Here is a 16,007-nt window from a genome sequence, read left to right on the forward strand (position 1 = left end):
GCAAGTGCCACGTTCGGTAAATTCCCACTCACTTATGAGACGCGCGATCTGCGCTGCCTCGTCTCTCTCTCGTGTGCGTTCTGCAGCAGTCACTTGGATAAGTCGTTGTTGCGTGTTGAACTTGTTGACTTTTGATGAGTTCGAGTGCGTGATGCGCGCTGTGAAAAAGTGTGTTGGAAACACAAATTGAGGACCAATCTGCACCTTATTTTTTGGACAAGTACTTTTACTCTACTCACACTACATTTTTTGGAAGGTAATGGTACTTTTACTTGAGTATATTTTTTCAGTACTCTTTCCACCACTGACTATATGTAATATCACAACTGTTGATTTAACGATGTGAAAGCTGGCATTATTGAGTCTGTCACTCACTTTGTCTGTCACTCAAACAAAAACATGCCTTTCATGTGTTTTGCGTGATGTAGCCTAATAAAATGCAGAACAGAATTCAATATTTCACAAGCAAGTGTACTTGTTTCCCTGAATAAAACAGATTAATAAACAAAAATGTTAATATTGTGAATAAAATTTTTAGACACAATATTGTTAATAATGTGTGGTTTTGCTCTATTTTGCCAATGAAAATAGTTCCAAACAAAATTGCTTTTACAAAGGTAAAAACGCCCAAGGAAATCTATTTAAAGGTGCCATAGAATGGAAAACTGTATTTACCTTGGCATAGTTGAATAATAACAGTTGATCACGTGCGATCGCAAATCTCGAAAGTGAAAGAAAAAAGCGATCGTGCATTCGAAAGCAGTTACAATTCCCCGCATATTAATAGCGGCTCCCTGATGCCTGCATTTTATATACAGTATAATTAATTACCCAATGATATAACTGCGAGAGTATTGAAATATATATTTTCCCTGTGTTTCCTTCCTGCTGTGAGAGTTACTGAAATGAGCTGCACTGTGAAACAGCCAATCAGAGCAGAGCTCAACATTATTATTCATGACCCTTCCAAATAAGGTAAAAACAGGAAAGCAGTTACAATTCCCCGCATATTAATAGCGGCTCCCTGATGCCTGCATTTTATATACAGTATAATTAATTACCCAATGATATAACTGCGAGAGTATTGAAATATATATTTTCCCTGTGTTTCCTTCCTGCTGTGAGAGTTACTGAAATGAGCTGCACTGTGAAACAGCCAATCAGAGCAGAGCTCATCATTGAGCCACACTGTGAAACAGCCAGTCAGAGCAGAGCTCAACATTATTATTCATGATCCTTCCAAATAAGGTGAAAACAGACCATTTCATTCTAGGGACAAATCCTAGGGTTGTAAATGGACATGTAAAACCGTTTCTGGAGATTTTTTGCCCTTACCTAAGCCACATACCTTCTATGTAGATATCAGAGAATAATTTAAAATATTGTATCAATGCATTCTATGGCACCTTTAATAACTCATATGGTCAGTGAATGTGACCTCAGAGAATATTAACAGTAAAGACGGCAGCTGGAAAACCACAGGTCAGCATTTACAGTATCTGACACAATATGTCTGGACCCTGCGGCATTCTCTGCTCATTAGGCAGTTTGGTGGTGACACCAGGGTCCTTTGTGTCAACAGTTGTAAAATCCCTCTGTTCATCATGCCAATAATTTTGTATTCATTTTCGATTTAGCTTAGAAACGGCAGCCATGTCAGGGAGACGCTGTGTGATTCAGGGTGAAAGCAAAAGCACTTTATTTGGTCTTCCGGAAGTAGATGCAATGAGGAATCATTGGTTAAGATTTATTTACAACAGAACAGGAAGTAGTTCCGCACAAAAGAGGGTTTTATTAGGCACTGTTTCTTGTTTAATTACACACGTTACACACATGATTACACACGTTTCCGTCGAACTGTTGTATAAACGCAATATCACTCTCGTACTCGAGCAATACCGGCTCTATATCAGTGGCTGTGATTGCCTCCGGCACTCGGCCTGCGGCCTCTGGCCTAATCACAGCCACGCTGAATAGAGCCGGTATCGCTCTTGTACTCGAGTGATATTGCTCATATATACACACACACACACACACACACACACACACACACACACACACGTACGTGAAACCACCTACACTTCTAGAATCAATACAAAGTAAACACTACAAAGAATCACAGCCATGCTGATATAGAGCCGGTATGGCTCTCGTACTCGAGTGATATTGCTCATGTATCCCAGACATACAACTTAATTCTGTTTAACGTATGTATGTACTATTATGCCTCTGAAATCTGTCTTTACAAAGTGCAAAATAACATAGCAATTACTCTTACTTAATGAGTCCTATCAATAAAGACTCCTTAAGTTTGAATTTCAAGTAGCATACAAGCATTTTACTCTGGAGTCATACGCATAGTGTGCTATTCCAAATTCAGTCCCTTGCTGCGTCCCAATGTGCCTATACTACACCCTTAAAGTATGTACTTATTTTGGTGAAGAAAAAGTACACACTTTTGCTAGCTATCACGTTATACAATTGCGTCTTTAACGGAGCACTCTGTCGCATAGTTACACGCACCCTTTCACTGTAAACTGGCCTGTCAATCATCTTGTCACAGAATGATGCATTTAAAAGTTAAAGACCAAACGGATGTTTATCGGATGGACACACTTATTAGCCTGTGTCTCAATGTTCATACTATCCATCCTAAATAGTATGTGAGATTAGAATAAGTGTGTCCCAAAGCATAGTATGTTGAAAAAACTAGGCCTATGCCAAAAGTCCCCGGATGGTCTACTATTTCAGGTCGATTTTTGAAGTGTGGATCCGTGCACACTCTAATGGCTAATATTGCCCACAATCCATTGTGCTTTGGTGAAAGATTCTGTCCAGAACTACAAACACGAATAAAACGCGTTAAAAACTACAAACATGGCGGATGTGCGCGACCGGCGGTTAGGTAGAGGCTTAGAAAAAGTTACTAATATTCAACATTTAACCTGGTAAAAAATATTTATGCGTAGTATAAGTAGGCACATTGAGACACAGCAAGTGTCTGTGCATGGATCCACTTCAAAAATCGACCTGAAATAGTAGACCATCCGGGGACTTTTGGCATACTCTTTTCAACATACTATGCTTTGGGACACACTTATTCTAATCTCACATACTAATGAACATTGGGATGCAGGGTAGGCCTATGCCTTTAAAATCCAATTTTTTGAAGGCAGATTGGTGCCATCTGGTGGGAGTAAAAAAAGAAAAACATCAGAAATTTCATGGTTTAGTCACTAGATTCCTAGCTCTATGTAAAAGGCTTAACAAATTATCTAGTTGTTTTTAGACGTAAATACTTTTTAAGTTGTGGATTTGGATAAATAGTCATTCTCAAAGACAGCTTTTTGTAAAGATTTGGATTTTTTTTCTTTAAAATGTTGGTTTGAAATGTCAGTTTTTGCATTAATTTCACTACAGTCAAACCTGAACACAAAGACATTTTGTTACACATAACATCAAAATTCAACAAAAATGTAACAAAAATGAACTGGAATGCTTTATCAGAGGTTAATCAATCAGATTTCAGCCTGTCTTCTGGCTCAATTTTGCCATGTTGTTACAGCCACACCAGTTAATTTGTGTGTTATGTGTCTGTTTTGTACTCTTGATGTTTTAGAGTGTAACCCCTTCCTTGGTGCCTGTTTTTACTGCAATTGTGGCTGAATTATTGATTTTATTTCACACATTTGCAAAAACATGCTTTGTGTTACATTCACACTAGTTCATTTAAGTGTGTCTATTTTGCACTCTTGGTATTTTAGTGTCACCCCTTCATTGTTGTGCAGTTTTTTTTTTCTGCATCATGAATGATTTGTAGATTGTACACAAAAACAAATCTCTGTATTTTCGTATTTTTGCGTATTTCCAATTCATTTCCAATAGTGCTAAATTTTGACGCAATCAACACAAGTGTGACAATTTTTTTTTATGTCCATTTAGCTTTTTCAAATCAAGTCCACGACTCACAACTTTTTGGTGTGTGGTCACATAGCAATTGACATAAAAGTCGAGTTTCAAAAACATTTTTTTTTTCTGGTCTAAAGTGACCGAACAACACCAGAGGTTTAATTAAACTGTCGCACTAGCAAGCACAGATCCACCCAGGAATAAAAATAATTTAAAATGAATCATAATACACCATCCGGACATCTGTGGAATACTCATTCCAAACATATTATGATTTCTAATTCTAATGTCAGGTAGGCCTAGTTTACTCTTTAGGGTATAAAGTATGGGGATTATGGCCCACCCAAATGTCCTGTTTTAATATGTAATCTGTTTGCAAATGTAAAATATGTTGAATATATAAACACAGGAAAGAAAACCGTATTAGCAAATTATCTACAAAAAAATAATTAAAAGTTCGGATTATGGCCCACCCAAATGTCCTGTTTTAATATGTAATCTGTTTGCAAATGTAAAATGTTGAATATATAAACACAGGAAAGAAAACCGTATTAGCAAATTATCTACAAAAAAATAATTAAAAGTTAGTGATGGGTTACTTGGATTGCTTTTGGTGGAGGAAATTAGAATTTAAGTATAAAGTGTTTCAAGTACATTTAAATTTGTTAAATGTACTGCAAGTGTGTTTAACAAACCATACATAAAATGACCATACTAGCTATTACTGAAATATCAAATCAGCTACATTCTAATAAATTTGCAAAGCATTTAAATGTGCCCTGCCTGACATACTTACATTTTAGAACCTTTTAAATATCAAGTTATTTTAAAACATACAATTTAACCTACATGAAAGTTAACTTGACCATGTATAAAACGTTCCAAACTATTTTAAAAACTAACTTCAAAGTTTTTCAAAGAAAACACAAAGATTTTTATTATAATCACAGAGAATTTAATTGAACAATTGAAATGAACATATGTAGTGGCTTCAGGTCAATCATTAACAATAGCCTTCAGACACATTAAATGCTGGTTAAGCTTTTACCATACAAAGACCTTCTTTTGAAGACAATTTTTGTTTCCTTTAAACATAATTTTAAACCTATATGGCTTATGACTTCTCTATTTAGAAAAAAGTAATTAAAAACGCACCTGTATATACACGAATACATACATATTTACATGTCTTGTTTTATTCTTAACTGTGAAGTTTTCCATATTTTTCTTTAAAATAGAACTACAGGGAGAGTGCATGTTGTTCTGACAAAATTATCATCACATAAGAAGTACACCTGAAGATGTTATCAACATCAAGGCCTTGTAAATAAAAAGCATAAAATATTCAGCAAGAAAAGAGTACAAAAGAGACCTTCAAGCGCATCATTCAAACCCATGCAAATTTAGAAAGAAAAAAATTGTCAGTCAACATTTAAGATGAATGACTTTCATGATGGGTTTTCAGATTCTGTAGACTTTGCCCTTGAGTTGTCAGATCTTTCTTTTTTGTCATCTTTCTTTTCTTTGCTCCTGCTTCTGTCCCGTCTGTCTCTGTCTTTGTCTCTGCCTCTGTCTTTGTCCCGTTCTCTGTCCCGATCTCTTCTGTCCCGATCTTTTCCACGTTCTCGTTCACGACTCCTTGAGCGTTCTCTTCTCCTGTCCCTGCTGTCTCGATCTCGGTCACGGTCTCTTTCTCTGTCTCTGTTCTTTGCTCTGTCTCGGTCATGGTCTTTTCGGTCTTGCTCCCTCTCCTTGCCACGGTCTCTGTCTCGATCTCGATCTCTCCTCTTGTCTCCATCTCCATCTCTGTATCGGTCAGACTCTCTGCCTCTACTGCGATCCCTCTCTCTACTGTGTTCGCTCTCCCTTTCCCTGCTGCGGCCCCGCTCCCTATCTCTTTCCCTGCTCCGGTCTCTTTCACGATCCTTTTCTCTACCCCGGTCATACTCATGCTCCCTGTTCCAGCCCCATGATCGTCCACCATGTCCACCTTCTCGATCTCGGTCTCTCCTCCTATCTTCAGACAAATCGCGCTGTCTCTCTTCAGATAACCTTGAGGAGGCATCTCTGTCACGTGAACCACCATCAAATCTACTCGGACGGTTATGTGGCTCTGAACTATCTCTGGTGGAACAGCTTCGTCTCCTCATTTCAGGGGAGTGCCGTCTCCAGTGGTCATCACGGTGGCTGTCTGGGCTGTGTCCACCTATACGGCCTTGTATTGGTATGGGACCTTCAGAAGGTGTCGGAAGCAGAGGTCCACGAACAGGTCTAACATCTCGAACATCACTTGGGGTATCATCGTTGTAGTTAAATCGTGCTGGCTGACCAACAGGTTCCTTATCATAATGTCCTGGTGGTGGACCTCTCAGGCCACCAAACTGCTGCACTGATGGTCCCCGGTGCTTTTCAAAGTCTTGAGATGAAGTTCCCCGTGGTTCCTCAAATGATCCCCTGTGTTGAGGTGAACCACGAAATTGGTTTGGAGGTGGAAATTGCTGTCCCGACATTTCACCTGAAGGTCCAGGGGGTCCTCTTCGTCCATCAAAGTGGTTTGGCAGTGGTACCCTAAAAGGAGGCCCTTGTGAAGGTATCTGGGGCTTCTCTATTCCCTGATGATATGAGTTTCCACCATCTTCAAATTGATCACCAGGCCCTCTTGACATATTAGATGGAGGGCCACGATCTCCAATGTTATGAAGTGGAGGTGGGCCTCTTGGCCCAGGGAAGTGGGATGGTGGTGGTGCTCTATTATCAAAGTGATTTGGAGGGGGACCAGGAAATGGTGGAGGTGGGCCCCTGGGTGCAGAGAAGTTAAAAGGGGGTGGAGGCCCATTAAACCTTTGTCCATCGAAGCTGTGAGGTGGCCTGGGTGGTGGGGGCCCTGGAGGTGGGCCTCTTGGTCCGATATGCTGGGGGGGCAATGAATTCATGGAATTATCAAATATCTGATGAGGAGGACCTCTCTGACCCATTGGTTGGAATGGAGATGGTCCTCTTGGTGTAAAATTTGGAGGCAGTGGACCTCTTGGAGCAGCATCAAACTGAGAACTGCTACCCCACTGATTCTGGAAAGGTGGATACGATCCAGGTGGTGGATACTGAGAATGATCATTATCCACAAGGGGAGGAAGTGGACCTTGCATTGGGGGAATCTGCATTGGAGGTGGTCCTGACATTGAAGGAGGGAGATGCATGGGTGGTGGAACAGCGATTGGTGGTGGGCCTTGCATGGGAGGTGGACCAAGAATAGGTGGTGGAAAAGACATTGGAGGTGGAATGTTAGCAGGGTTTGTTGTTGGTATGTGCTGTATATGGGAACTGTGAGAATCCATATAAGATGAGTTGTCTTGGATGACATCTTGTGGCACTCCTGAGTGTAAAGATGTAGATGAAGTACTGATTGTTGAAATGTTATAATATGTGGTTGTAGTGGTCTCAATAGGCTGCCCAATGGATGAAGCTTGATCAGCTTTTAAAATACTGGCAGAATTAGGCCAAACCTCCTCAAAACTTTTGATCTCAGATTCAATGGGGTCACCCTTCGTTTTGGGTTCCTCTTCAATGTAGCTTTCAACTAACTCTGGGTCAATTTTTTCCCCTAGTAACGGAATAGAAACTTCTGTGCTCTTTGTATCAAGAAAAGGCACCTCTTCGCACTCGCTTCCTTCCTCACTCTCGCCCCTTTCCTCAGATTTGGATGCTTCTGGGTCCAGGATGGCAGACTGCACTGAATCTAAGGTGGCAGTGACTTGTGACAGGGGCATATCTGTGGTTGCAGAGGGTTCCTCTACTGATGTATCCTTGGTAGAGTCTAGCTGTGCAATCTGTGTGTCTGCAACTGTGCATGCTTGTGTTGGTGATGTTTCTGTCACCGTACCTTGTTTTGGAGAGGTTTTGTCTGTGGTAAGAGAAGATTCCTCCTCTGCTTCTGTGGAATCAGACGTCTGTCTTCTACTAGTAACTGCCTGTCTAGGGTCTCTACTCTGCCTTGGGTCTCTTCTCTGGTTAATAACTGGAGCGGCTGAAGTCTTTGCCACCAACTCTTCAACCTTTTTACCAAGCTGCAGCAGTTGACTGTTAGCCAACAGAGATGTAACAGGCTGAGAAATCAAAGTATCTGGTATTTGTTGATGAACTGGTTCCTCATGCTTCTGTTCCTCAATCTGTTTTTCTTCAAGCACCTTTTGATGTTCAGTTAATTTCTTAGCACTTGGATCAACCCCAACATCATCAAAAAGAGAGTCATCCTCAGGGTCATAAGCTACATCATCCATCACAGGGGTGACCTCTGCTTGCTTAACTGCAGCAGATACTTTGTTTGTATCATGGGTATTTTCTGTACCATAGCCAACAGCTGGGTCATATTCTTCCTCAGGATCATACGGTCTATCATCCTGTACTTCTACCTCTTTACCCTTGGTTATTGCAAACTGCTGTACAATTGGATCTAACAGGGACACAGAAGGCAAAGCGACATCTACAGCACTTTGATCTGAAGGTGATAACGAGACATCAGAATCCTGCTTCTTCTGACCAAAAAGTGTTTTCAGGATAGTCTGCAGTGGTGTGGAAGAAGCTGTAGATGCTGCTGAGACATTGGAGGATGGAGAATTGCTGCCTGTGCTAGTGCTGACACCAGGTGCTTTCACAGAGGACAGTATCGAAAACACAGATGAGACAGAACTTGAAGACTCTGAGGCACTGAGGGGTGGAGGGGTGCCTGGGGGAGTTGTGCTTATGGCATCCAGACTAGATCGAAGAACTTTGTCCTGTTTTATTTCAGATTTACCAGTAGTGGATGGTTTTGGGAGGCCTGTTTCATCATCTCTTAGAGTTTTAGAACGTTTTTCCTCAGTCTCTAGAGGGGCTCCAGGACGCTTCTTGTCCTTCTGGCATATTAACAACCCCAGGAGGAGATTGGGACGAGCTGGTTCCAGCCCTGCAAAAAAATAAAAAATACGATGATCAAAATAATGATCTACATATTCTTCTAATACATACTATAACACCTACATAATAGGTAAGAAATATACATTAGGAGAGCTTGTTCCACATTATACAAACTGGTAACTAAAAACACACAATTTTTTTTTGTATTTATGTGCCAACCAAATTACCCTCATAATGTACACATTTAACAAGCAAACAATCATTTAATACTGGCAAACTAGATTACCACAAAATAAATATTTTAAGCATAAATGTTCCCTTACACACCATAAAACCACTTAATTATATAAAGTTCTAGATATAGCAGCATTTAATTAATGACAACACTACTCATGTTTGTTCCTCTAGCAAACCTATGGCAATAATTTAAATCATGTAAATTTTATGCAACAATATTATATAATAATATTCAGCAAAGTTATATTACATTTTTAGTTCTTTAGTTATTTAACATTTTTAAGCACTTGTTCTTACAATGAAATATGAACCTGAAAAAATAAGGCTAGGACACAAATATCTAGGACATCAAACTTGGATTCATGATATATTTTATTAGACAGTCTTCAAATACATGACAACTTGTAGACAAAAATAAGACAAGTCACAAATAAGTATACAAACAACTTTGTCTTGAACAAGCTCGTATTGTACTGTAGCACATTTGACATAGCCATGGTTTGTTTTCCTTTTTTTAAATTGTGGAACAAGCTTTCCATTCACAGAATAGAGAGTTAAATACAAACAGGACTTAAATAATCATACTTACCTGATGTTAACATCAAAAATGGCTTTTTTTTTGTCTGGGGAAAACACTAAGATGATTCTTTAAAGAGACTTTATAATATCTTTGTATATGCTTACCTGGTCCATCAAATGGCAGAAGCTTCGCTGGAAGTGGGTCTTTTGAGCTCAGAGGGATTAGGTAAAGGTCTTTAATGCGCTTGTTGCTGTTTGCCACTACTCCAAACCGCTTACGGCTACTGAAATAAGAAAACAGAGAGACATACGCCACCTCCTCCTCTTCAGTTGCTGGATGGAAACGAATGAGACTGAGTTCCTGAAAAAAAAGAACATTTAAGCATTAGAAAACAGCAATCAGATGAATGAAGTACAGTTTATACTGGTTTGATTTTATAAGTTTGATTCTAGTGCATATGAAATGTTTTTTCTTTTCATACTTTTGACAGTGAAGTCTTCAACTTTCCTACATAATCCCATACAGTGTGTGGTGATATTCTACCACCAATATGAATAGTGTCAGGCAAGTCCTGCAAATAAAATAAAAACAGTTGTTAAAATGAAACGGTAATATGAACCCAACATTCTAATATTAAGACCTTTTAAGAAAATACTTGCAAAACAAACCTCTTTAATATGCTCAAATGATCCTGACACCAAGTAGGCTTTCGTGACAAACTTGGCAACAGAGTGCATGTTTATGAATCCTTTCCACATCATCTCTTGTCCAGACAAGAACAAAGCGGTTTCACCCTCAGGAGGGGGCTCTGACATACTGAAAAAAAAAATAAAATTACAAATATTGCTACATATTAAGGCAGGAAGACATTTTACATTAAATAAAATTATATATATTTTCAATTCAATCCTGCACCTGGTAGTACTGGACCCATAAGAGGCCATTTTTGGGATCACAGGTCTGGGTATAGATGCTGGGGCAGGAGGGGGCATAGGCAAAGGACCCTTTGCTTCTACAACCACTGGTTCAACAGAGATAGGAATATTTGCTGGCATAGCAGGAACAACAACATCAGGAACTATCTGGGGCACAGATGAACGGTGACCAGCAGTACGAGGATCCCTTCGAGTTATTGTAACAGAAGAGACTGCAGGTACAGCAGCAGTGACTGGGGCTTGAACCACAGGAAATACACTGCTTGGATCCTCCATTACAGCTGCAGAATCAGGCATGGGCGTCTCAGGACCAGAAAGAGAGGAAACTTGAGGGAGATCAGCAGGAGATTTGGATGGTCTTGACTCTGATTTAGACTTAAAAGAGTGCTCTGGCTTTTTAGGTGCAGACATTTTGTTTTTTTTAGATGGTGGTTCATCATCTGCCAACTTCTGGCCTGAAAAATTAGCAACATGTAATTTAATTATTTACCTATTAGAAAAATCATAGGTGTATGTACAACCAGTAAGAGCCACTTTCCAACAGGTCTTAAGGGTATGTGGCTTTTTATTGTGGTAATAAAGTCCCACCTGTACAGATCTTGCAGTTCAGGTCAAAGAGATGAGCCCTGTGCTCTGCTGTAGTGTCTTTCAGCATACTACTAAAGATATCTGGCATTGAACTGCCTTTCCCAGTAGAGACTGGGGCTTGTGAGGCAGAAGTAGGCCGTGCGTCCTCCTGGGAGTCCTGCTCAAAAAACAACATTGGACAAACATAGAAGGAAAGGATCAATAAACAATCTTTTAATAACTTTAGAATCCTATCTCATCCATTTATGCATACATGTTTATATGCACCCATGTAAAAGAAAAAAAAATTAAGATGAGAAAGGTGGCAGGTATGAGAACAAATTCAGCAAGTCGCTTTGGGAAACTGAAATGACAGTGATACAGATACAAAGGTGTGTGGAAGATTAGACAGATCCGGAAAGCAAGAAAGCCAGAACTTACAGCAGCAGAAGCCAAGTGGGGAGACTGGGAAGTGGCAGGCATACATACATCTCCATCAGACATAGGAGGAGGAGCCTCCTCCATGTCCACATCTGGGGGAGCACCCTCCTGTCTAGATCCACTTTTGGGCTGTCCTGACTGGGATCTCCCACTCATATCCAGACTCTTTAAGAATAAGTACATAATTTAATCAAACAGTACGGGCATAATATCACAGCACCACAGTTATCGGAGTTTAAACAAACAATTTCCAACTTGTTTTACCTCAGAGATCTCAGATTTTCTCCAGTCTGACATCTCCCTAGAAAGAAGTTCTTCTGGACTCAGTCTCACCAGCCTGAAAGGACTGATCTCGCCACCAACCACGTGATAGAACAGGCCCTGCCACACAAATAAGTAAAATAATACATCTCTCTGCATTGTTAGATCTCATAAAGCTACTAAAATGCACATTTCAGTATAATATAATGGTCTCTGACATAAACATACACTGACTAACCTTGTTTTTGGGGTCCTTTAGATTGAACATAAGGGACCTGTACTTGTTCTTGTACTTGTTATCAGTGTTCATATAAAGGTTAAACATCTCTTTCTCAATGCCGACAGCCAACTTTCCCACTTCGTTCTCAGACATTGAGAGATCATCACTGTCACTGACCCTGTGGCACAATGATGAATTTAAATTCATATTTCAGTTCAAATAAAAATCATTTTAGATTTCAATTGCACTTTTTTGAAGAATGTATAAAATGCAAAAAAAAAAAATGAAAAAAACAATTCATCTTTATTAATTTCCACCTTAATGTGTATTTATTTTTACCATAAAGTTTGATATTAAAAGATACCATATTGCTTCATGAAAAAAAAATTTGCAAACCAAAGTAAACGCAATACCTCTTAAAACATCTCTCACCTTTTATACAAGATATCAGTCAGTGATCGTCTGATGTTGGATCTCATCTGGTTGTTGGGTGGTGGCTGTGGAGGAGCAGCAGCTGCGATGGGTTGGGTTGGTTTAGGTGCTGAGTGCTGGATGGATGACCCTGGTGAAGGTGGGGTTCTAGTGGTGGGAGAGGGACCAGGCTCTGCAGAGTCCTTTTGCCCTGCCTGTGGCTGCTTTTTTGGGATAGTAAAGGTGCTCTTGCCCACGCGGAGAGCTCCAGTGGCATGGTGGCGAGATCCGGGGAGGCCTGAAGGTGATAAAACCGGAATTGGTGGTGGGGGAGGTCCTGGCTTTTTTGATTTGCCCTGTATGGGTATGGGCTGTTTCCTTAACTCTCTTCCACTGTTCAAAGGTGCTGCAGTTGTTTTGGCTTTGGAAAGAGGCGAGGTGGCAGCAGCTGCCTTCGTCCCCTTATAGCCAGGAGACTTCTTCCCTCCTTTGGGAGCAACATTTGATGCAGGAGCTTTCTTGTCAGCGGAAGCTGTTTCCTTCTCTGGCTTGACTTCCTCATTGTCCTCCTTTTCTTTGTCTTTTTGGGCAGCTGCTGGAAAACAGAAGGAATAAACTGATTTATGAACACAGAAAGTAAGTAGCAAATCTAACCCAAGTACAAAGTGCAAAGAATAAAATGTTACAATTCACAGTATGAATTTGAAGTATTGTGAAATGCTCAACTGTAGACTAGTGCCTTGCCTTGACTGTAGTGACTTTCTCAAGTTACTGAATATGAAGACCACCATTTCCAGTTAAATAGGCTCAAAGAAACAAACGAGAAAATGTTTAACATGTAAGCTTTATTTAAGAAAACATTCGGTCTAAAAATCATATTCAAGCCAGTACCTAAGGCTACTTGACTCACAGACCAGTCAGCTGTATTTGCATACATATTACTCAATATTATTCATTAAACAATTTATTAATCACAACAATCACTGTGACAAGTGATTTAGTATATTTTACCAACTAACTGGAGCAGCTATTAGTAAAATATTAAAGTAAATGAAAATAATTATAAAAATATAAGGAGAATGTGAAGGGTTCGTAGCGCAAACCTTTCAGTTATTAAGTGAGGGCTCGATTTTGGAGGCAACATTAGACTGACTACTGCCTTGTTCTCATTATTTTGTCAGGATATACATCTCTAACCCAATTAAATCCCTCTGGGAAAAGTCTGAAAAAAATCATATAAAAATGCTGATAGTACTGTCAACAAGCAACAATATAGCACATTAGGTATATAAAGCATAAACATCCTGATGTAATAATTAATGGAAATAGTATACATGAACTTTATAAAGGAACAGCTACAGGGAGGGAAAAAAATAATTTCAATATTTAATATGAAGTTTACAGATCTAGTCAAGTGTATAATCACTGCACAATAACTAAACTCTCAATAACTGGATCTCAGCTCTCTTGTATAACAGAAATGCATCTTTAAAAAGCACTTCCAAGAGCAGGTACACAGTGTACAACAGAGCATCAATGTAATCCCACTCATGTGTGATCAACATCAGAGAAATTTCTGCATATCTTGATCAACACAACACAAACAACCCTAGGCAACCTTATGTACACTAATGCCACATTTATAAGGCTAAAAACCATATGAAAAATGCTGCTGGGACCAACACAAAAATTGGCATTCATTTTGATTTTCTATTTCATTATTTTCTGGTATCAAACACATGCCCCACATTAAGCTTAAAGTATCTTTTTTCTTTCTTTCTTCGTTTTTGCATATGATAAACAGAAAACTTTACAAGTCAACCATTCCAAGGCAGAAAACTCATGCTCTAAATGCAATCTCTGCATCAAATCAACTGCACTGAGCCTTCAAACAGGTACACTATGCTCTCAATATGTAATCTGTTCATATTTAAATATTAAGACCAACGTATCAACATTGGTCTACATTCTGTGTGTATGTATAAACACAGCTTGACTTTTCCGTGTGCTGCAGTTATGAGGCGTGTGAATTCTGCTGTCGTCTGCTGTGGGGTGACATGACGTCCTCAGCTGTTCTTCATTACGGTTCCTCATTACTTCAGCTCACTCTCTGGGCTCTTGGACATTTCTGAAAGGTCACAGTTCTTCTCTCAGGCCGGCTCCAACGACTATAGGCTTCTTTTTGTAAATCATTGTGAGACATTTAGCGGATGGCTGACAAAAACCAAAAACAGGCAGAAGTCATGCCATCCCATGTTGTCATCCAATAAACAGACTTCTCTCACAATTGAAGCACAGGGCCAGAAGAGTATTATCCGCAATTTCACTTTATTTTGAATGCCACTTTGTCCAATGAGGATTTATAAATGCAGTGCATGCAAGTCAAAGGAATATCAAATTAAAAACTGTTAGTTAAAACGTTACATGACTTCATTTATAACAGCACCGTAGTCAAACGTCCATGTGATCAAAGTTGTTCTATTCTTAGTCGGGGAAGGAGGGCAGGAGAAAAAGACACCAAACCTACCTGATCAGCTGTGCAGTCAGTACATCTTTTCGGATGAAGCTTTTGCCCCGATGATGGCAGGGATTGGAGATAAATGGCAATGGTATTCCATTCATTGAGAGACTCAAAATAACACGCATATATACTTTGTAGATGTTGGTCAGAAAGCTTTACAAAAGTGTATCATGGCAAGGCACTACAGTCTGGGCTCAGATCCTTAGGATCTATATTTTTAGATCACTTATTCGGTCCAAAACTAAATTTATTCGTATTAAGTAGATTAAATACTTAGTTACAGACTGTAAAGTATAGTCTTTATGCATTTTAGATTTTAAATACTTACCATTTTGATATTATTTAAACTTACCTATTCTGGAGCTCTGAATGACCTGATACAGATACTTTCCAAATATTAGCATCTTGCAGTGTTGCATAAAAACACTGACAAAATATTTTAAGATGTAGCACGGGGTGTCCAACTTAGAAAATTCATAATTATAGCTGTGCTAACATTTTCCAGCACTAATATCCCTTTAAAGGCACATAATTTCAATCCAATTTTCACCAGAAAATAGCTGCTTTTTTTAATTTGTGAATCTGTTGTTCTTGACAGTTCAACACGCCCATCATTGGTAGAGACAGGTCAAAAAAATGTGGAAAACCCTCAGAGAGATACATACACGTTTTGTTTAACACAGATGCTGACATGGGTGTAGTCTTTTCTGGCGTTACTGCAATGTAATTATGGTCACTGGACCAGGATGACATGGCTGGTGGCGGCGGATGCTCCTCTGCATGCTTGTCTTCATCATCGTCATCATATTCCTCAGTCCCAGATTCTGACTCCTCTTCCCCTTGGTTAGAGGAACTCTTTTCCGGGCCAGAACTCCTCTATAGTCAAGAACAGAAAGCATTGTTAGCATATACAGATTTAAATGTCCTAGCATCATAAAGGAGCTGATACCATACCTGTCTTCCTGATTTATTGTGCACCTGAATTAGAAACTACTGAACATCTTTTGCCATTACACCTAAACACCAATTTAAGCGTATCCTCACAGAACAATAATTTAGCCATAATCCATTGTATATATGTATATATCTAAT

The 16,007-nt window shown here is 39.4% G+C and overlaps 1 protein-coding gene across 4 annotated transcripts in view; it reads right to left on the minus strand.

Moving 5' to 3' along the window:
* Positions 1-4,863: 4,863 nt before the first annotated feature.
* The window catches only part of LOC107696840 (death-inducer obliterator 1-like), a 28,645-nt gene continuing 17,501 nt past the window's right edge, over positions 4,864-16,007 (minus strand). For 2 of the 4 annotated variants that reach the window (XM_016497352.1, XM_016497350.1), the window contains exons 8-17: positions 12,416-12,989; positions 12,002-12,161; positions 11,767-11,883; positions 11,503-11,667; positions 11,083-11,239; positions 10,475-10,949; positions 10,228-10,375; positions 10,041-10,130; positions 9,724-9,919; positions 4,864-8,851 (exon numbers count right to left, since the gene is read on the minus strand). In XM_016497352.1, the coding sequence (XP_016352838.1) occupies positions 5,358-8,851; positions 9,724-9,919; positions 10,041-10,130; positions 10,228-10,375; positions 10,475-10,949; positions 11,083-11,239; positions 11,503-11,667; positions 11,767-11,883; positions 12,002-12,161; positions 12,416-12,989 (5,576 nt within the window). In that variant the 3' untranslated portion in view covers positions 4,864-5,357. The remainder of the gene's footprint in view (positions 8,852-9,723; positions 9,920-10,040; positions 10,131-10,227; positions 10,376-10,474; positions 10,950-11,082; positions 11,240-11,502; positions 11,668-11,766; positions 11,884-12,001; positions 12,162-12,415; positions 12,990-16,007) is intronic. The other 2 variants (XM_016497351.1, XM_016497354.1) reach the window with 2 other exon arrangements.

The sequence above is a fragment of the Sinocyclocheilus anshuiensis genome, unplaced genomic scaffold (assembly GCF_001515605.1).
Source record: "Sinocyclocheilus anshuiensis isolate Anshui unplaced genomic scaffold, SAMN03320099.WGS_v1.1 scaffold710, whole genome shotgun sequence".
Lineage (NCBI taxonomy): Eukaryota > Metazoa > Chordata > Actinopteri > Cypriniformes > Cyprinidae > Sinocyclocheilus > Sinocyclocheilus anshuiensis.